The 22,745-nt window shown below is 41.0% G+C and overlaps 2 protein-coding genes across 6 annotated transcripts in view; one reads left to right on the forward strand and one right to left on the reverse strand.

Annotated features, from left to right (window-relative positions):
• pik3cd (phosphatidylinositol-4,5-bisphosphate 3-kinase, catalytic subunit delta) overlaps nt 1–10,673 on the forward strand; it is a 31,465-nt gene extending 20,792 nt beyond the window's left edge. For both annotated transcript variants that reach the window (XM_066691031.1, XM_066691032.1), the window contains exons 12-23: nt 339–506; nt 1,554–1,675; nt 1,866–2,009; nt 2,241–2,340; nt 2,759–2,937; nt 3,459–3,568; nt 4,067–4,145; nt 4,385–4,552; nt 6,363–6,486; nt 7,210–7,355; nt 8,172–8,304; nt 8,454–10,673. In XM_066691031.1, the coding sequence (XP_066547128.1) occupies nt 339–506; nt 1,554–1,675; nt 1,866–2,009; nt 2,241–2,340; nt 2,759–2,937; nt 3,459–3,568; nt 4,067–4,145; nt 4,385–4,552; nt 6,363–6,486; nt 7,210–7,355; nt 8,172–8,304; nt 8,454–8,588 (1,608 nt within the window). In that variant the 3' untranslated portion in view covers nt 8,589–10,673. The remainder of the gene's footprint in view (nt 1–338; nt 507–1,553; nt 1,676–1,865; nt 2,010–2,240; nt 2,341–2,758; nt 2,938–3,458; nt 3,569–4,066; nt 4,146–4,384; nt 4,553–6,362; nt 6,487–7,209; nt 7,356–8,171; nt 8,305–8,453) is intronic.
• Nucleotides 10,674–10,979: 306 nt separating this feature from the next.
• clstn1 (calsyntenin 1) overlaps nt 10,980–22,745 on the reverse strand; it is a 45,860-nt gene continuing 34,094 nt past the window's right edge. For all 4 annotated transcript variants that reach the window (XM_066691035.1, XM_066691033.1, XM_066691036.1 and 1 more), the window contains 8 exons: nt 21,850–22,007; nt 20,017–20,165; nt 19,599–19,825; nt 18,677–18,847; nt 18,142–18,287; nt 17,359–17,494; nt 15,045–15,229; nt 10,980–14,920 (listed from right to left, as the gene is read on the reverse strand). In XM_066691035.1, coding sequence (XP_066547132.1) covers nt 14,729–14,920; nt 15,045–15,229; nt 17,359–17,494; nt 18,142–18,287; nt 18,677–18,847; nt 19,599–19,825; nt 20,017–20,165; nt 21,850–22,007 — 1,364 coding nt within the window. In that variant the 3' untranslated portion in view covers nt 10,980–14,728. The remainder of the gene's footprint in view (nt 14,921–15,044; nt 15,230–17,358; nt 17,495–18,141; nt 18,288–18,676; nt 18,848–19,598; nt 19,826–20,016; nt 20,166–21,849; nt 22,008–22,745) is intronic.

Here is a 22,745-nt window from a genome sequence, read left to right on the forward strand (position 1 = left end):
ACCCAGTAGAAGTTTTAATGACAGATTGTCAAGATACAACAAAAAGGCAGTAAATGATCAGAGCAAGTTGTTAATGTTTCCAATCTGCCTTCTACAATCTGTACACGTTGACATTGGAACTTCATATCTGCATATCTGTGTTTCTACTTTAGAAGAACATAAACAGACACCTCCCTGAGACTGCGTGTGTGTATTTACTTGTGTGTAAACGTATTGTAAAAAACACAAGTGATACTCAGTGGAATCCTCTCATTCTAAGATTTCTTGTAAGCTGCTGTAAACAAAAACTTACATAAATTAATACTTTTTATGTATTTTGTTTTTCCTGTCTTTCACAGTACAAGAAACTGTGCGAAATATTGGAAAACAAGAACTACACAGAGTTCTTCGAGGATGACAAAGAGGTTCTGTGGAAGCTGCGTGATGCGGTCCGATCCAGGTTTCCTGAGAGCCTGGCGAAGCTATTACTCATAACGAAGTGGAACAAGCACGAAGATGTGGCACAGGTGGGCATGGTCCCTAGACTAGATGTGGCTTTATTTCTGCATCAGGGCAGGAAACATGTTTAAATAAATGCACTTGACAAGTGAAGTAATGTGTTGGACCAGCTGATGCTGAAGTACCACATGGCTCACTGTTAATTTCAGCATTCTGCAGTTTGCCCTGCATGAGTAGATTTCCAAATGACATTTTGGAGTAACTCTGAACACCAGCTATGGAATCCCTCAGAGACTGGGTCTAAAGACAGGGAATTTAAGTTAAAAACAACTTTTTAGACAGTTCTATGAGACTTTATCTCCTTCACACATAGGAGACCACACTTCACAAGACTTAACCCCCATTTATATTTAGTCTGGAATAGCCAGAACTGGCTGCAATATACAAATTCAGAGGAGGTACAGTTATCAGTAGCCACTATTAAATTTAAGTTGCTATATCATTTGCTAAACACTCAAATTCTGAGAAACTATGTCACTTCCTTTCAAAAGAAGGTGTCATATTTAAAACCGGGCTACATCCTCTTTCTTCTGATATGAAATGCAGCAGGCAGACTCTTCTAAGATACCGTTGAGCCGCTGTGTTATTTGTGTCATACAAAACATAAATAAAATATGGTTAGTGCTTTCAATGCTATATTAGTGGCTTCTCAAGGACACGCTTACATCTTGACAATAAGGGGACAGCCCATTAAATAAAACATAGAAGTGCAGCTCTCGGGGAAAAAAGCCTTCTTCCAAGTTGTCTGCTACACTGTCCTATTGATCTATGTCCTTTAGCTTTCAGGGGCACTGAAGGTGTCATTCCATGAACACAACCAATAGCAGTTCTGTAATGTGTGGTTTTAATACAGAGCACTGTGGATATCCAGCGCCCACTGTCTGTAGCAGGATGAACAGCGAGATAATTAATAAGTGCTTTTTTGTGATGTGGGAAGAACATCACCTTCATTCTCTGTCACACCTTTTACCTGTTTCTTCATAGCTGTTGCACTAGGTGTGTGAAGTTTAAATCCATAACAGCATTCAACAGCATTTGTATATCTTTCTCCACAGATGATATGTCTCCTGCAGGCATGGCCAGACCTCCCTGCAATCCATGCGCTAGAGCTGCTGGACTACAGCTTTCCTGATCGCAACGTGAGGTCGTTCACCATTAGATGTTTAAGAAAGCTGAGGTAGGAGACCATTCACGTAGAGCATCGTCAATGTGGCTGCAAGGTGCATGCTGGGAATGGTGCGTTACTTTGTTGGGGTGGGGGGATACAGGTGTGTCACTGAGTGAACACCCTGTGAGTGGAAACAGGGTTCAAGGGGTTTAACGATTTCCGTAAGGTTTACAAAATATGTTTTGTTTTTTCCCCACAGTGACAATGAACTGTTCCAGTATTTGCTACAACTGGTACAAGTGCTGAAGTACGAGTCTTACTTAGACTGTGATTTGACACGATTTCTGCTAGAAAGAGCTCTGGCCAATAGAAAAATAGGACACTTCTTGTTTTGGCATCTCAGGTAATGAACACTTCAAGAATCATATATGCATGTTTTTAAACTCATCAAAAAAAGTACCTTTCATAAAATACAATCTCTCATTTCTAAGTACTGTACCAGGAGCAGTCAGACTCTGATTTTGTATAATGAATCTTTACTGTTCCAGGAACATTTTGAGATGTCAGTTTGCATTGTATATATATATGTGTGTGTTTGTGTTTGTGATAGCTGTTAACTGCTCTGTCGTTGCAGGTCAGAAATGCATGTTCCCTCCGTGGCTTTGAGATTTGGTCTTATTCTTGAGGCCTATTGTCGGGGAACAACTAACCATATGAAAATTTTAATGAGGCAGGTAAGGCAATGCAGATCCGAGGTATTTTTGATAAGGGATAAAGAAACCAGCATATTGAGATTTTCACATTAAACTTGCTTTCTTCACCAGCTTGTCAATTATTATTATTTAAAAAAAATGTATATCGGCAGACACACAGTTTGCACTAGTCACACAATATGCACTTTTCACCAAAAACCTAACATATTATAATAAGTGCAAAGTAAGTTACTTTAGATCAAGCTGGTGAGCTTGTGGGGAATGTTACAACTGTTAATCAATTGAAAGTTAGTTGTGTGAAGGGTGTGGGTATGGCTGCAACTGTAATTCTATAATTCACCCACTGCACATCCATGTGACCACGCTCAGTGGAGGGAGCATGTGTGTTCTTCGGGATGGAGAGCCTTTCTCACTGGCCCTGCAATTCTGTCCTTTCCAGAACGAAGCCCTGAACAAAATGAAATCTCTAAACGACTTTGTAAAATCCAGCTCTATGAAGACCTCAAAACAGCAAACCAGAGAGACCATGGCGCTGTACATGAAGCAGGAGACGTACATAGAAGCCATGTCTGATCTCACCTCCCCTCTCAACCCCAGTGTTATCCTCTCTAATATCTGGTACGCAGCCCTGCTGATCTGATAGTGGTCCGTTGCACACTTCGACTGTGTGTTTTGGAGAGGTTTTTCTTTTCTTCTTGGTGATTCCTCATACATGTCTGAACACTGACAGTCTGACTGACAGGCTCATAAATCCTGCTTTCCTTCATGATTCAGCGTGTGTGTCAGATTGTCTGTATGCTTGTTTAGCCACTGAGGAATGGCATCAAACACACTGTTGGACAAACAACATGTGTGTGTATATATATATATATATATACATACATACACGAGACAGACAGAGACGGAGAGACTTTTAAATAAAGTCCCTGATGCAGTGAAAACGTAACAAAATCAATTAAATTACTGGAACCAGGTAAATGAAGTGTATACAATCCAAACAGCGTGCCAATTTACTGGAAAAGTGTGAAGATAAGCAACACGCTATTAACACACAGTTTTTGATGGTGTTCTATCAGCTGATTATTTAACTGTTAAAAAATGTTATACCTTTTTAAAATATATATATTATTATTTTACAGTCCAGAGAGATGCAAGTTCATGGACTCCAAGATGAAGCCGCTGTGGCTTGTCTACAGCAACGAGAAGGTGCCAGGAAATAATGTGGGCATTATCTTCAAAAACGGAGATGGTGAGACTCCCTGAACTTGTAGCATTGAAAACCTGTTTCTCCAGTAGCAGCTCAGCAGCCATCGCTGAGAGAGGGCCCAGTGTGCCCGAGACGGAGAGAGGACCCAGTGTGACCGAGAGAGGGCCCAGGCTGGCTGCACTGCTCAGCCCAGTGCCTCAGTCCCACTTAGTCACTAGAGCGATGCTTGAGTGGCGGCCATTGACATTCTGTATATCTCCTTGGACATTTTAATTAATATGGGCTGAGAGTGAAATCATTTTCATGTTTTAACACATTTTTGTGCTCTCCAGATTCTACATAAACTCATGCCCTGTCTGTGACATTGTTTAGCACAGTGAAATGTCTAAACTCTACCTATTGATTGTGAAGTGTTTTTTGTCTTTGTGTTCTAAATGTTGGTCCATTTGTTACTTCCTCTAAGGTAAATAGGTATTTCAATAATTATACAGTACACATATTTCAAATAAATCCCTTTTTTTTTTCCTTTCCTTTAACAAGATCTCCGACAAGATATGTTGACTCTACAGATGATACAGCTCATGGACGTGCTATGGAAGAAGGAGGGTCTGGATTTGAGGTATGTGTGAGTGTGTGTCTAGGCTTGTGTATACGTTTTTTTTACATAGCAAATAGAAATGTTTAATAAAATAAACTGATGCCTCCAATATACTAATCAATTTTATGATTTTAAGTGTTTTATCCCTCCTTTCCCCTGTGACTTTGTGGAAGGACGGTTGATAAAAATCAGTAATGTAATCTTTGAAGGAAACCCCTTTATTTTATATTGATAGATATTCCTTCCTGTTTTGTGTTCAGGATGATTCCGTATGGCTGTCTTTCCACTGGAGACAAGACGGGCCTGATTGAAGTGGTCCGGAGCTCTGACACTATCGCCAACATCCAGCTCAACAAAAGCAACATGGCCGCCACAGCTGCCTTCAACAAGGACGCGTTGCTCAACTGGATAAAGTCCAAAAACCCCGGGTGAGTGCCTTCAGCGTGTCAGTATTTCAGACCGAACAGGCCTGCTACAGTACAATGCTGCAATTCTGCTGCCGTGACCCCCCTGTCCCCTCTGAAAACATGTTGTATTCAGATGTTAAATAATAATAATAAAATATTGACTTTTAGCTGTGCTCGGGAAAACAATCTCTGAATCTATAACGGATGTTTCGTGTGTCACTGTTTATTGTCTGAGACCTTTTTTCATGATGATGTTTAATATCAAGAGCCCACCACCTTATGAAATCTCTTGAATCTGGAAGCATGTTTGTCAGCGCTGCTCGCTGGCTGGTGTTGAACGCCTGCTCAGAGTGCACTTTGTGTCGTTGAGAGCTGCTGCTTCCTAGGGGTAAATTACAAATCAGATGTTGCACTGGGTTTAGGCTTAGTCTTCTCCTATTTCACTCCGCAATAAATAAAAAATTACATCATGCCGACGCATGTAGACATCTCCAATTTGTATATGTCTGCGTATGAATTTGTATTTTCTACATCTACTAGAAATGCTGTTGTATTTTGCTAACATTATACATTTTATTTACTTGCATTCACGTGGCCGATACAGATCTTTTTTCATGTAACATCCCATACAAGCCAGGTCACGATTTACAAAGACAGCTTGTCTGTGAAACGAGAGAGAGAGAGAGAGAGAGAGAGAGAGAGAGAGAGAGAGAGAGAGAGAGAGAGAGAGAGAGAGAGAGAGAGAGAGAGAGAGAGAGAGAGAGAGAGAGAGAGAGAGAGAGAGAGAGAGAGAGAGAGAGAGAGAGAGAGAGAGAGAGAGAGAGAGAGAGAGAGAGAGAGAGACTCCATGACCTTTTTTAGAGATGTATCCAATGCAAATTATCAGAAGCTGCCATACTGTATAGATTGATTACTATGGGATCCTGTCTCCCCCCTGACGGCTCCTTTATTAAGTACTGACACTCTCTGCATCCTCATTAAATCAAAGGCCACACCATCCTAGACTGTCTGAATGCAGAATTACAGATACAAATACAAATAAGTGAGCTGAATTAAACCTATGTACTAAACTGAATCAAGCATTCAGTAGTAAACTCAAATTGGACGGGACAAACTTATTGTCACAGCTGGCTGTGTACAGCATTGTTTTGGTCCTTGGGCGAAGTGAGGAACATAATGTCTTATTGCTTTATTACAATTAAAGCTAATGTAACGTGGGGGTGGCGGGGGGGGTTTACCCTGGCTGAAGCAAACACACAGAATCCATTCTCAGTGCTACTATGGGTATATCATCTTTTCTGAAACCGCGTAGGAGTATTTTATTTTTGAAAACGGAAAAGACAGAAGTGGAATTGTGTCAGTCTCCGAACACAAAGCAGTCCGTTTCTGTTTCAGGTTTTGGAGTTTAGGGTGAATTGAGGGTTTGTCGAGGCCTTTGCTCCTTAATGAGCTGTGTTTTTTTATATATCTATATGTGTGTGTCTGTGTAAAAGGCAGTTTTGAGGAGTCAGTGGCACAGAGGAGACAGGGTTTAGGGAATAGCTTGTATCAGTCCACAGTTTAAATGCCATATCTGTCATGCTTAATCACTGTGGACTTAAGTGCTGTATCTGGGAACCATCTCGACCTTCCAGAATGTTCTTCCCTCAGTGTTTTCTTGTCCTCCTCTGTGCCGATTCGCTCTAAGGATTTCATCCACTTGCTAGTATCAGCTACCTGGTTTGCTTGCTGGTTATACCTGGTTATACCTGGTTATACCAGCGCAGATGTAATGAATGACCCTGATGAGTTTTGGCTCAATGTCTCCCTTCTGCTGTGTTTTCCTATCCAGGGATAAACTGGAACAGGCCATAGAGGAGTTCACCCTGTCCTGCGCTGGCTACTGTGTAGCTACGTATGTTTTAGGAATCGGAGATCGACACAGCGACAACATAATGATCAGGGAGACCGGCCAGGTACTGTTCTGTTGCTTTATTAACTTCCACCAGCTGAAATAAGTAAAAATAATTAGTAATGTTCAATAGTGTGCAAACCACTTTACAGTTCAAATATTTGTGTCATTCTGCCTGGCATATTAAGTATTTACAGTTAATGTGATATAGATAATTGGCTTGTTTTGTTTCTACGTTTCACTGTAAACTGATTTTTAAAAGGCATTAATTCAGGTTGGTGGGCAATTGACTATCAAACTGGAGAAATATAATGTGCAGTGCAGCCTCTGTACCACCGGAGGGCACTATGATTCTCCAAATTTTTATTTTTTTTCCAACCTGAACTGCAGTTTCCAATGTTTTAGTTTCCATCGCATGTTTAATGAAACTTCTAATTTTAAGATTATGATTTCAGATCCTGAGCTGTAATGAATTATTTTCTTTGCCCACCTACATTAAAAGCTTCTTTTTTTCATCAGTCTTTTTTGTTCAAACGCATGTTTGAAGCTTCATAAATGTTTGATTAGGATGTCCTAGATTTTATTAGATTAAAAACAAATGACAGCACTACTGAACAGAGGATATTCTGAAAAAAATCAAGCTAACTTTATTTTATTAAAGGATATAAAAACATGATTTTAACATCAAGCAATGTAGTTTTAATGTTGAAAAGATGAGTGGTGCTCATTTAATGGCATCTCCGTGGTGACAATCTGTTTTTACTTTTTTTTTTTGTTTTGTTTGTAGCTGTTCCACATTGACTTTGGACACTTTCTCGGGAACTTCAAAAGCAAGTTTGGCATCAATCGGGAGCGCGTGCCTTTCATCTTAACATACGACTTTGTGCACGTGATTCAGCAAGGACGCACCAACAACAGCGAGAAGTTTGAGAGGTAACAGCCAGCAGAGAATGCATTATTCACCCACACTGAAGCATAAATGTTGGTTTATTTATTTATTTATTTATTTATTCATCTCACTGTCATGAGTAATTCATAACAACTTAAGCTGCACATGTTCTCACCATTACAGTTCATCAGCAAACCATTGAGACTACCGTATATATTTACTGTAAGAATACTGTATCAGTCTGTGGAAATCTGTTCAGTGCATTGCTTTACCTTGAAATTAGCAATATTAGGTGGAATGGTGCTAGAGAAAACAGTGGTGCAGGAGCTGCAGTCAAGAGTATGGCAGATTTCTAAAAGGCCAGAGGCGAACGGCAAGCCTAATTGAAAAACCGTGTCCCTTAGTGTACAGCTAGCTACGTTCAGGCAGTGCAGCACTCTGGATGAGGGATGTATGAAAATAGAGCCTCCTATCCCGCACTGCGGCGTCGTGTCTCGTTCGCTCTCTGTGAATATCGGCCCTTAGAATCTGAGCACAACTTGCCGTCTCTCTCGCTCGTCGTTCTAGTTGTATTTGTGTGTGTGAGCGCCAGTCGTCTGGGAAGGAGGTCAGAGACAATGACTTTGTCTGCAGCCGGGCAAAGCTCCAGCAAGCATCATTATTCCTTAGTCTCGAATTCTATAGCCCCCTACCATTTAGTCTTGGGCTGCCGCCAACTGGATCTGTGGGGTGTGTATTGGGTGGGGGGCATTTCTGTGTGGACACTACGAAGCTGAAGATGCCCGACCTCTCCTGCAGTCGGTGTTATAGGTCCCGAGAGCGTAGAGAGTAAATGGTTTCTTGCTTCCCCTCCCCCGCAGGTTTCGCGATTACTGTGAGCAAGCTTACAAGATCCTGTGTAGGAACGGGACCCTGTTTGTAAATCTTTTTGCACTGATGAGGGCGGCAGGTCTACCTGAGCTCAGCTCCTCCAAGGACATACAGTACCTGAAGGTAAGTCTCAGGTCCCAGTGTAATGGGTCTGCAGGTGCCCTGGACTTAATTATTTTTTATTTAATCTACCTTAATTGTTGTTGTTCTGAATCTGAGATGAGATGTCTTAATCAAACAATCTGACTTTTATCTGCCCTTGCTTTCCATAGGATTCTTTAGCCCTGGGCAAGACGGAAGAGGAGGCCCTTAAACATTTCAAAGTGAAATTTAATGAAGCACTGCGGGAAAGCTGGAAAACCAAAGTGAACTGGATGGCTCATAATGTAGCCAAAGATAACAGATAAAGACTTGCGGCCAAGGCCCGTGGGGGTGGGGGGGGTTGGGGGGGGCACACACCGATTTGTCCAACAGATTTTACTTGTGCAGCTAGTGTTGTTGGGGAACAAAAATACCACAATTTTCTTTTTTTTTTTTAAATAATGGTATTTTTATTTAACAACTTTTAAAATATTGTATGACAGTTTACATGTGCAGTATGATTTGGTGGAATGGATATGTTCTTTTATTCAACAGTCCCCAAGGAGAGAATTTGAAGTGACCAAACTTTTTTTTTTTTTTCACATGCAAGTTACTGGCAATATGTTGTAAACTTGAACACCTGAAAACACTTATAGTGTTTAATATTGTTTACATCCATTATGGATGCAGTAATTTTATTTTCTATTTATTCGTAATGGTAGTATATTTTTTTGTAAATCTGGAAGGTTATGGAACAGATTTTTAAATTGGTACATTTTGAAGTGTATCTAATGAAGGTTTGTAGGGCCCTCAGCCTCAGGGAGTCATCTCGTACAGCAGGAGGGTCAGACCGGGCTGAGCGCAGCTCTGCAGGTTTCATAGGTAACATTAAATGGTGAACTTGAAAACCTTTTCAAATTTAAACAATTTGTTTAAGAAGTGTAGCTGGTTGAGTAATGTATAACTCTATTCAAAGGAGGCCATGACTGTGAGCTGCAGAGAGCACCACCTTCTGTCTGGAGCCCTGAATTAGAGCTGCCTGAGCAGCCCACACTGTAGTCTGAAAACTCAAGGCTTTGTCTATGGTAATTTAGCTGTATATTTCAATACATTGATTTAGAAAGGCCATAATTGCCCCTATGTATTAGGGTATGTTTTATAATAAGCTGGTACGTGTTTATTGCCGACTTAAAATCAGTTTAAATCTTTAGTTAATTAATAGGTTTTCAGGCTGAAATGCCTCTTTCAGGCGGAACCTAAAAATTAAACTGATGGAATTTCACTGGGGTGTTTGTAGTTAAATGACTGATGTATGGTAGCTATTACAGCAGTTCAGTGTGCCTGAATACAATTTTATTTTACATTTAAAAATGAAGTATTTATTTATATATATTTACCACATATTTCAGAAATGAAGCCTGCAAATACAGTGCTTACTAACATATTCAGTTGTAAATTAATTCAGTGGTGTCTTCATGTTGCATTGGCATAGAAGACCGCGCTCAGAACTTCCTTTGTGAGGCTTCACAATTGCCACACTTCAGAATCGGGACGCACTGCGACTCATGATGTTACTTTGTGCATTTCATGTTTTGTAGGTGATAGCAGTTGTACAGAGAAATTATTAAAATTAAAACAAAACCCAGCAATACATATTTGTTGGAATGTATAATTCCAAATCCCTAAGCAATGTGCATATTCTGATCCTATTTTTTAAAATATTTTTAAACCAGAGTCAAGCTTTGTTTCTGTTGCGGTGGTTTTGGTTCTTTGTTCTTGGTTAAATGGATTGAATCACAGTTATCACACATAAAGAGGGCCATATGGGTCCATTTGTGAGGAAAAATTAAAATGGTAAACATGGCAGATTTCTCTTTCTGTAACCACTGTTAAAAACGCTTTACTGTTACAGTTTAGGAATCGCCAGATTCCCCCAAGATCTTTGGAATTCCTGCTTGGAGCTGGACTGCGATGTCAGCGGCATTAGGTGGCCACAGAGCCAAAGTTGTGGCTAGTGCCATCATTTTCCCCACTCGAAGTGCAATACCAAGTTAATTCCAGCAAAGAACTGGACCTGAAAGGAGCAGAAGTTACCAACTTTATTCCATTTAATCACGTTCAGCAGCCTTGTAAAAAAATAAATGCACTTGAGCATAACGCTTCAGTATTTGTGTTCTTGCAAATTTGTATGTGCCTTTGCAGACTGAAGGTGTTGTCTGAAGTTCTCATTTCATAAATGTGTATATAAATTAAATTAAAGATGGTACGCCCAATCTCCACATTAACCCCAGTCCTTTCCACCCCCTACATAAACTGTTTACAAAGCATGTACTGTATGAAAGTGCTACAATGTGACTTTGCTAACTGTAAATGAATGTGGGGAAGGCAAAATAAATGATTTTTTAAATATTTGATTTACTGGCTGTGTGATGATTAGTAGCCCAGAATACAAGATATTAGGAATTTGGGATATGTGATACAAAAATCTAAATTGCACTCAATAGTGACTGGCCTTCATAAGAACATATCTGGATCTACTGGGTATCTCTGCTATATGCAATCTTTTTCCAGACTGCCCAATCCGATGAAAATAAGCAGTAATTATATACTGAACTTATTGCTGGATTGCAGCTGAATGAAAATAAGTGGTCTTGATTGTGATGAAGCCATTCATGACTATGCAACACACAGATTAAAATAAAGACTTAAAAAACAACTTGTTTTTTTTCCCCCATCTCATCATCCTTTATTTTTGTTGAAGAGCAAGCATCAATTTTGTGCCATAAAATGACTCTGGTAGGTAGAAAAGTGAATGCTGCCCCACAAAACACAAAAGGCAGTTCCCAACAGTCATTAAAACATTCTTTCCTTTCACTTTTTAGAGCAAAAAATTAAAATAAAACACATGGAAGACAGTTACACAGCTGGAGAGTAACTGCTGCAGAGTGTAGAGATGTGTTTAATCGAGATCAAATTGAGAATCAGTAGTATATTTGAAATGAACTGGTTCACAATATTTAAACTGCTATCACCCACCCTCAACCCCACCCCTCCCCTCCCATACCCACAATTCCATACTTAATGCACACAAAATATTATTGAATAAACTATGCGAAGACTGGGTCTCAGTCCATTTTTTGTTCTTCAGTATTTTTTGACAAATACTTGAAGGGGTTTCAAGATAAAACTGGTCAAGTAGTAATAATTAGTCCCATAGAGCAGAGAAGAGCCAGTCTGAGTCACAGGAATAACATCAGTAAGAACTTGGTTGTTCTCAAGCAAGACTGCCTGCATGCAAGTTCAGCACCGGAAAAGAAAGAAAAAGCCAGCACTCTCTATTGCGGGTATTCCCAACTTACATTTTACTATACATTTTCAGTTCCAACACAGGATTTTGTATACAACCATCTTCTAATACTAATTATGTGCCACAGGTAGAGACCAAACAAAACGGCGGAATAGATTCAAAAGCCATGAGGTTTAAGAACTTTAGGTGCTTAGGTTTAAAAAGACAAGAGTGTGTGTATGAGATTAGTCAGTGTGATGGACACGAGTGAAGGTAAACTGTGAAGGGAGTTGAAGCCAAAAAAAGAACCAACTTATTTTTCCATTCCAAGTGCTAACAATGCAAATGTCATGTTGCCCTGCTGTAAACCCCACACCACTGAAGAGACCTACATAGGATTTAGAACTGTACATTTATTGTAGCTTAAGAGACTGTTCAAACTGTTCACCTATCACCATATACAGATTTTTTAAAAATGTATAACCACATTGGCTACATATAGCATTAACAATGTACATCCTTTCAGAATTAGCGTTTCAAACATGATTTAGTCTAAGTACAATATCTAAAGATGACGGTATATGGAAAGACCTAATTCTTGTACAGATCAACATGAACACACGACATCTATGTCAGACAATTAAAACTTTCACTTTTGATAAAACTAGCAGTTTTTTCATTATATTTATTATTATTACGACATAAAAATTAAATAAAACCACTTCCTCAGACTTGTTAAGAAACCCACCATTTTATAATTACAAAAGAATAAATTCGACACAAGTGAAACTGCTTGGATGACTGTTTTGTTAGTTGTGTTAATGCATCATCGTAGGCAAAAGGCACTCCCAACACCAACGAAAGAAAGTTTGTGATTGAAATACACCACATCTCTGCTGGTCCCATTAAAACAAAGGGGAGATTGCAACACAAAAAATTTAAAAAATGATGTGCCCAAAACCTGTTCTAAATTAAAATCATACATCACTGAACCACTATAACATTTCCATTTCACTTCTAAGAATAACTGGAAATGGTCAAAAAACTAATTCCCCCAGTGTTTTCCAAAACCTGTTCTACAGTAAAACACAGAATGCCAAGCCTATTCACAATTCTGACCTTCTCAAGCAGTTAATATTAAAATAGTCTTCTCTCATCTTCTAATTAATTCCTCTAATTACAACGTTCTTAATTTGTACCCTGAACCTCAAGCTGGTGTCTCCGCTTTCACAACTTTTCACTTTCAACACATCTGACCCCTTCCCTGTCCTGTAACATACATTTTACATACCGGCTTGCAAGCAGTCGATTGAAACTCAGAGCTCTGAGCAAAAAAAAAAAAAAAAAATCGAATAAGTTTCAAAAGATGTGCATTTGTGCGACTCCTAGCAATAACAATCCTCAACCATCCAATTCCAGGTCACAAGAACAATAAGGAGAATAAACAGGCAGTTTTTTGAGATAGGAAAAGGGGAAAACAATTATTATATATATATATATATATATATAATAAAGAAATCCAGAGATTAAAAAATCTTCCAAATTCATTGTATAATTTTTATACTATTACCAGAAGGAAAACAAGTTTACCAAATGTAAACAAATAGCTTAAAACAACTACAGTACAGTTTCATGTACAAGAAAATATATCGGTAGTTAATTAATGGAAATGTATAATGACCCACGATTTCTCGCTCTCTTTCTCTCTCTCAATATTTAAAATCTCTCTATAAAAGAAAAACAACAAAACAAGTCCTCATTCTGTCATTTTTGTTTGACAAAGTTAAAACAGGAGTGACAGTGGAATCTGTGAGGTCTTGAAGAAGAGGAGCAATCATTCTGGGTTAACCCTTTCAGTAGCTTCTGCAATTCCAGCACAATCAAAGCTACCACAAAAAACAAAATCAAAGTTAAATAAAAGGAAGCCACGGGCTGCAAAACTGTACAGCGTTCTCGTCACCAACAGACAAGCGTCCACAATTACTATGTGATTATCTTTCGAAGAAGAAGAAGGGAAAAAAAAAAAATCACATTCAAATTAAAAAATGCAAATCTATACCGAATTATCATGGGCATGAAACACAGTTAAGCCTTAACAAGTTTTGTCATTTACACTTGCGCAAGCCTCGTGAGTGTGGCCATTATATGCCCGCCTCCCTCCCTGCCTCCCCTGATCCCAAACCCGAGCCCAACTCCCCAAGAAAACAAACAAACAAACAAAAGCAAAACAGAAAAACAAAACTACACTTAACTCATAGAAACCTCTGCATTTGTCATGGGTTTCTGTCCCAAAAGCAGACATTTTATACAAGCATGACAGAACAGCGTTGCCGATTTTGGAGCATGCTATAGTCATTGTGTCACAAATATACTACAGTACGTACTGCGCTTCTTTAAATATTGGACCTTATTATCTAACCCCTGTTTTCACTACCACATCAACTAATTACATGATTTCATTATATTTACAAAATATTAAAAATGAATTTATTCCTCTACATTAACAACCTTTTTTGCCACTTTTTCTCATGCACAACAGAAAAAAAAAAATATCTGAAATGAGCAGTCTGTGTGAAACGTCGCCAAAAATTACCAACGGAAACCGATTAAATAAAGTAACAGTAGAGAGCTCCTTGTTGTGAAGGATAAAATTCAAAACAAACCTAAAAACAGAAAGACTCTTGTGTGCAATGCATACCTATTGTTTTTTTACAATTATATACTTTTTCACGGTAAAAGTCAGAGATGATAGTGGAGGAGAGAAATGTAAACTCTCTAGTGTAAAAAAAAAACCTAGAGGCCAGGGCAATTGTTTGTAGGCAGGAAAAAAAAACAAAAAAAAAAAAAAAAAAAACATAACAACAATTAACCTCCAATTATTGGAATATTGAGTATGGCAACATCTACTGTTACTAAAGTCTAAAGTACTGCCAGGATGAGCATTTGCCATGAAGAAATGAACCTTGGCCACTAGATACTATGCGTAAGCAGCAACATCAGCCACTACATATACATCAGATTGTTTAAAATAATTTTCTTTCGTGGATTTTTAATTCTTATTTTTCAATATTGGTTGTAACACCACAGGTTGTCAGGAAGGATGCAGTGGGAGACAGGTGGGAGTCCCCTGGCAGGACAGAGGGTGAGGGGGCGGGGAGGGCAGTGGGGGCCGTGGGGGTGTCAGTAGGTGAGCGTGGAGTCGTCCCACTCCAGCTGCTGCTGCCTGCTGCCGCTCTGCTGGTCCTCTGGCTCGCCCTCCTCCTCCTCGCTGCTCTCCGACTCGGCACTGGTGATGTCGTCCTCCTCCTCACCATCCTCGCTCTCTTCCTCCTCCTCCTCCTCTTCCTCGCTGCTGTGCTGGTCTTCGTATGTCTGAGGGAAAGAGACAGAGTGATGGAGAAAGAGAGAGAGAGAGGGAGAGGGAGAGAGGAAAAAGGGATTTAGATCGAAATCATCCTCATGGACAGAACCGAACTAGACACGGCAGGACACTGACCTCCATGGGGTTGACGGTGATGGTGAGGGCGGAGTCGTCCCAGTCCATCTCGTTCTCCTTGCCACTCTCTTGGTCCCGCACGCTGCGCTGGTGGGCCGCCCGGATGCGGAAAACACCCAGGATGATCATGAAGACCAGGAAGCTGACACACACCACGATCACGACGGTGGCGGCGCTGGGGACCACTGTGGGACAGAGGGGCGGGGGAGAGACACTCAGAAACGCACAGCAAAGGGGCTGTTTTGTGGTGTGAAGCAGCAAATGACAAGAATGAAGTCATAAAGACCTATTAAGGGTTGGAGGGGAGACGTTCACAACTCTCAGCAAACACAGCATCGCAAGGGAGTTATCTTGGAATTTGTGTTTAAATGGTGGAATAGGATCTCAAAATGAAGTCTTCATCTGGTAAATGGGTTATCTTTCTCTAAAGGTTTATTATTAGTAGTTGTAGTAGGTAGTTTAAATTAAAACTTCAACAAAAATTACAATGTATAAATGTATCCATGTATATTTTAAATAATGACCCAAATACATATTTTAATGCACCAATGACTCGAGACATCACTGAATGTCCAGTCCTTTGAAATCAACCTAATACTTCCAAGAGTACAGCTCCAATCAGCAGCTTGAGATTATCAAGCGAGTGGACTGGTACGCTTCCCTCCACACATCTCACTAATGATCCACAGCCAACATATGCAAACAAGCAATTCCTCCCACTTGGGCCATTACGAATCCATTTAATCTTTCCGTCCTACTTTTTATAATTGACTGTAATCCTTGGAAACTGGCTGCTAGTCATTTTTTCAGACCAGCAATGAGAGGGAATATTTATTTGGATACAGTGAGGGGAAAAAAGTATTTGATCCCCTGCTGATTTTGTACGTTTGCCCACTGACAAAGAAATTATCAGTCTATAATTTTAATGGTAGGTGTATTTTAGCAGTGAGAGACAGAATAACAACAAAATAATCCAGAAAAATGCATTTCAAAAAAGTTATAAATTGATTTGCATGTTAATGAGGGAAATAAGTATTTGATCCCCTATCAATCAGCAAGATTTCTGGCGCCCAGGTGTCTTTTATACAGGTAACGAGCTGAGATTAGGAGCACTCTCTTAAAGGGAGTGCTCCTAATCTCAGCTCGTTACCTGTATAAAAGACACCTGTCCACAGAAGCAATCAATCAATCAGATTCCAAACTCTCCACCATGGCCAAGACCAAAGAGCTGTCCAAGGATGTCAGGGACAAGATTGTAGACCTACACAAGGCTGGAATGGGCTACAAGACCATCGCCAAGCAGCTTGGTGAGAAGGTGACAACAGTTGGTGCGATTATTCGCAAATGGAAGAAACACAAAATAACTGTCAGTCTCCCTCGGTCTGGGGCTCCATGCAAGATCTCACCTCGTGGAGTTTCAATGATCATGAGAACGGTGAGGAATCAGCCCAGAACTACACGGGAGGATCTTGTTAATGATCTCAAGGCAGCTGGGACCATAGTCACCAAGAAAACAATTGGTAACACACTACGCCGTGAAGGACTGAAATCCTGCAGCGCCCGCAAGGTCCCCCTGCTCAAGAAAGCACATGTACAGGCCCGTCTGAAGTTTGCCAATGAACATCTGAATGATTCAGAGGAGAACTGGGTGAAAGTGTTGTGGTCAGATGAGACCAAAATCAAGCTCTCTGGCATCAACTCAACTCGCCGTGTTTGGAGGAGGAGGAATGACCCCAAGAACACCATCCCCACCGTCAAACATGGAGGTGGAAACATTATGCTTTGGGGGTGTTTTTCTGCTAAGGGGACAGGACAACTGCACCGCATCAAAGGGACGATGGACGGGGCCATGTACCGTCAAATCTTGTGCAAACCTGGTGGCCAACTACAAGAAACGTCTGACCTCTGTGATTGCCAACAAGGGTTTTGCCACCAAGTACTAAGTCAAAGGGGTCAAATACTTATTTCCCTCATTAACATGCAAATCAATTTATAACTTTTTTGAAATGCGTTTTTCTGGATTTTTTGTTGTTTTTCTGTCTCTCACTGTTAAAATACACCTACCATTAAAATTATAGACTGATCACTTCTTTGTCAGTGGGCAAACTTACAAAATCAGCAGGGGATCAAAAACTATTTTCCCTCACTGTACGTGGTCAAGGATTAGTTTTAATGAAAGGTTTGTTATACAAAAGACGTAAACAGGGAGGGAGGAGTGCAAATAAAATATTCAAATGAACTCTACAACTTAAAAAAAGAATTCCTTATTTAGGCATAGATAAATGACAGAAATATCGGTGCTAAGGTGCAGTACCTGATGCCTGATGTGCGTTGACCAGGTTGTGCCCAGAGAGGTCGACAGAGGCGTGGTGCACTGGGTTGATGAACTGAGGCTGGGCCATGGCGTTGTTGGGATGGTCCACTGGGTTGGCCGTGTGAATCACGTTCACCTGCAAAAACATTCACCAGTAAGAGCCCAGCTCCCGTGCACAACAAACCAGAACCACATATGCACTTTTTTAAACTGATATCCACAGCAAGTCACGAATTTCTGGGATTCCAGCTTTCCCAAAAGCAGACAATGCCATACTGTGCTTACAGCTCCCAAACACGGCCCTGCCTCGCCTGGCACTTATTCATATTACTCGTCTGGACTTGTGCAGCATTGCGGTTCCAAGTGAAACACTGTGCTCTGTAGTGTCTGACCTACTTATTCTACCTCTAGTGCAGACACTTTTTATTTTCTTTTTGGGTGTTTAATAGAGCCCTGCTCTCACATTTTGCCACTCTGTCAAGACAGCAGGAGTATGTCCAGCTCGACCTAGTTTAAAAATACAAATCAAGTTTGTTTTTTTCTTCACAAAAAGGCTTAAAATGAAGTTTTAACAGAGTTTTAACTCTTTTTATTCCATATGAGGAGCGGTGGCCTATTTGTAAGGTCTGCATTGACACAGATTTCAGATTCTCAGATTCTGCTGATGCACAGGATGGTTTGCAGTAGAAAACTGAACCAGTGGAGACCCACAGAAAAAAGTGGGGCATCGTTTCGCCGAGGCCCACCTCTGACAGGCAGCGCTTGCAGCATCATCGAGCTCACCTCAACCTTGAAGTCATTGCTGATGTAGCGACCATTCAGCTCTGAGCAGACCAGCTTGAACTTCCTGTCGAACAGCGACTCGGCATGCCAGTTCCTGTAGCGAATCAGGTGCAGGACCTGCTCGTAGTTGGCCATGGTGTCCACACCTTCAGCACAGGAGCAAATAAACAAACCAATAAATAAATGCATCAAAAACTGCAGAAAAGCAACCAAACTGGCATGATGTCAAATCGCAGGGATGGTGTTAAAACAAAGCAAACCATGGCATCTGGTTTTCAAAATCTAAATTCTCCTATAATATCCACGGTTGTGCCGACATGGCCACTATCTATGCAAACCCCTGCATATTGTGTGTATTATGTGGCGTCTTGTCTAAATCCAGGCTAAGGTCTCCTCTGCTCAAATGTCTGGGCTTCGAACTTGACAACCAGACCCCCCCCCCCCCCCATCAAGCACCTCTCCTGGCTCTTATCGTAATTAAAACCATATAGAATAATAAATAAAAAGAACTCTGAGGTGAAAAGAAGGCCCATACCTGTGATGATCATGCCCAGATTGGAGCTGCTCATCTCCATTCCTCTCTGCTGGATGAGCGCCAGGTCCACCTCCATGCTCTCCTGCTCGGCGTTCAGCTCCTCCCCGATCACAGTCACCTCACAGGTGTCCAGGTTGTGCATGATTTCCTCGGACACCACCGACTCTTGGACTGCGGGTGCACAGGAGATAGAAAATGGCATTTTAATCCAACCCTCAAAAATAAAAATAAAAAGTGAACAAAAAGCAGTCCTGTCTCGGCTGCACTGATATAGAGACCAGACTAATTTCCACAGAAAGTGTTCAATTTCCTTTCATGTTGCAGCTCTGCATGCTCTCCACAAGGAGAGATGTGTCAGAAGACTAATCAGATGTCTCCAGCTGTGAGGTGCCAAATTGGAACTGATCTCTATCCATCTCAGGGAGGATAATGGTTTCACACTGAGACAAATGCAGCAAAACTGCATGCCAAGGAAATTAAGCTTCCAATTGATCCAATATACTTTACAGTCTACCTCAAGGGGGAATGTGCCTCCTAACATTGATTCTGTATACACCATCCACAAGTATTTATGCAGTGTACTGTTGTTTTTCTGTGACATTCATATTCAAATTTAAAGTATTACATATAAAAGGATTTATTTTAAAATGTAAATAACAGTAAACATACACCACATTTACTGTAAAGATCAATGCAAAGACATTTTCCTTTCACAAAAGATGATTTACTACAGAATCCCTTTAGCACTAACCAAACAATTCACATAATAAAGCCAGACACAGATACACACACATACACTCTACTGCACTGCCATGTGTCCACCACATGCAGCCCGCTGCCTGGCAGATGGTTACAGAGGATCTGAGAGGCTGAGTGGAGATGGGACAACCGAAATCCCATTAGTACAATCCTGGGCAGCTACCTGTGGGATCGTCCTCGCCCTCTCCCTCAGACTCCACCTCGCGGGTAATGGTGCTGACGATGCGCAGCTCTGGGAACAGGGTGACACCCTCCCCGCTCTCGAACTCCGAGGCGGCGCGGGCAAAGTGGTCGATGCCGCTGATGCTGATCTTGGGCTCCTCGGGCTGCAGGACCATCACGTAGCCCTCAGCGTCTGGCACAGAGATGCAGGTCTCCTCATTGAAGCACCTGGAGCATATTGGGAGGGAGGGAGGGAGAATGATGCCACATGTACAGACTAAACTCTTCTTTAAATCAGCAGTAAAACAGCAGTGTGGTGCAGAGAAAAAGGCCAGGGTGTGTCACCACAAACTTGAGCCTGACTTAAGCACACGACTATCAGGATGGGGCACTGTGTGGTGTGGTGCGCGGTGACATACTTGACGGTGGTGGAGATTTTGAGCCTGCGGATACCGGGCGTGGGGAATTGTCTGGAGTTGAGGTAGGAGATGTGCTGCATGGCCTTGTCAAAGCTCTCGATGTCGTCTCCTTCCATCACCAGAGAAGACTGGCTGGGGTTGAACTGTACCTGCCGGTCCACCGAAAACACTTCGCTAAGTCACTGTGACCCCCAACACTTTTCATGTTTACATTTTTTTCCCATTCCATGCAAAGCTAATGGAGATGTTGTCAAACCTTAAGGAGTTCAAACCTTCAGCTTAAAACGAAACTAACACTTTCAAGTCATATATATATATATATATATATATATATATATATATATATATATATATATATATATATATATATATATATATATATATATATATACATACATATACACACACATACATACATACACTCACCTAAAGGATTATTAGGAACACCATACTAATACTGTGTTTGACCCCCTTTCGCCTTCAGAACTGCCTTAATTCTACGTGGCATTGATTCAACAAGCTGCTGAAAGCATTCTTTAGAAATGTTGGCCCATATTGATAGGATAGCATCTTGCAGTTGATGGAGATTAGTGGGATGCACATCCAGGGCACGAAGCTCCCGTTCCACCACATCCCAAAGATGCTCTATTGGGTTGAGATCTGGTGACTGTGGGGGCCAGTTTAGTACAGTGAACTCATTGTCATGTTCAAGAAACCAATTTGAAATGATTCGACCTTTGTGACATGGTGCATTATCCTGCTGGAAGTAGCCATCAGAGGATGGGTACATGGTGGTCATAAAGGGATGGACATGGTCAGAAACAATGCTCAGGTAGGCCGTGGCATTTAAACGATGCCCAATTGGCACTAAGGGGCCTAAAGTGTGCCAAGAAAACATCCCCCACACCATTACACCACCACCACCAGCCTGCACAATGGTAACAAGGCATGATGGATCCATGTTCTCATTCTGTTTACGCCAAATTCTGACTCTACCATCTGAATGTCTCAACAGAAATCGAGACTCATCAGACCAGGCAACATTTTTCCAGTCTTCAACTGTCCAATTTTGGTGAGCTTGTGCAAATTGTAGCCTCTTTTTCCTATTTGTAGTGGAGATGAGTGGTACCCGGTGGGGTCTTCTGCTGTTGTAGCCCATCCGCCTCAAGGTTGTACGTGTTGTGGCTTCACAAATGCTTTGCTGCATACCTCGGTTGTAACGAGTGGTTATTTCAGTCAAAGTTGCTCTTCTATCAGCTTGAATCAGTCCGCCCATTCTCCTCTGACCTCTAGCATCAACAAGGCATTTTCGCCCACAGGACTGCCGCATACTGGATGTTTTTCCCTTTTCACACCATTCTTTGTAAACCCTAGAAATGGTTGTGCGTGAAAATCCCAGTAACTGAGCAGATTGTGAAATACTCAGACCGGCCTGTCTGGCACCAACAGCCATGCCACGCTCAAAAATGCTTAAATCACCTTTCTTTCCCATTCAGACATTCAGTTTGGAGTTCAGGAGATTGTCTTGACCAGGACCACACCCCTAAATGCATTGAAGCAACTGCCATGTGATTGGTTGGTTAGATAATTGCATTAATGAGAAATTGAACAGGTGTTCCTAATAATCCTTTAGGTGAGTGTGTGTATATTATATATATATATATATATATATATATACACACACACACACACACACACACACACACACACACACACACACACACACACATGAGAGAGAGTCCGACAGAGACCTGCACTAGAATCAATGCAGCCCTAGTGCATTGAGTTTGATGGAGCTGCAAATAAATGCAAAAGACCCATTTCCTCTCTCACCTTGATTCCACTGGCCACTTCATCCGGGAGCTGCATGTCCAGGCCTTCTTTGCAGGTGTACAGACAGTCAATCACCTTCTTGTTCTCCAACTTGCCTGACCGGATCATCAGACCGGCCAGGTTTCCTCGGAAGAACTGGGTCATGCGCAGACTGCCTCCTGTTGCCAAATGGACAAGGAACAATAGTCAGTGAAGAGACACGGTGGAGATGGGGGTGGGGGTTTCAACTCCTGCATTTTTTGTTTGGTTCTTTTCAAGTATGCAAGCATGCAGTCTCGATAACAAGTGGTCATGCAGATTAGTACCTGGGCCCTCGGCACCAGGGCAGCCCGTGTGAGTGTGATGGGTGAGCAAGCCATCAGTCATGCAACTGGGCTTTCAAACCACGAGCGAAAAGACAAAATGACACGATAAACCAAGACTTAATGAACAAGTAAGTAAATAAATAAAATCCAAATATCGCTGTGGCTGATGTTGAAGTGAGGTGATGGAGAGCAGATAACTATTTAAATTTGTATTTATGTTTTTGTTGTTTCGTTTGAAATTACTTGGTTAAGGTATATCGTATATCACATATAAACTCAATTTTACAAAATGTTGTATGCAATGAGGTTCTCATTGCAGAAAGCTAATGCTAGTAATGCAGACTCACTGTTCCCTCCTTAGCTAATCTGAGGCTCCAGCTCAAAAATGTAAAATAACATAATTCATATTAATAATGCATGTAACATTGCAGCAAGTGGAATCTGCATGAGTTTGCAAGACATTTTATAAGACTGCTATATATATATATTGCTCTTTAACACTGAAATGTCTCACTTAATCCTGGACTTTTAAAGGACTTCTTTTAAACTAGACTAAACACATCCTTAGGATTTACAAGAAACTAGAAATCC

The sequence above is a fragment of the Amia ocellicauda genome, chromosome 18, assembly GCF_036373705.1.
Source record: "Amia ocellicauda isolate fAmiCal2 chromosome 18, fAmiCal2.hap1, whole genome shotgun sequence".
NCBI classification, from domain to species: domain Eukaryota; kingdom Metazoa; phylum Chordata; class Actinopteri; order Amiiformes; family Amiidae; genus Amia; species Amia ocellicauda.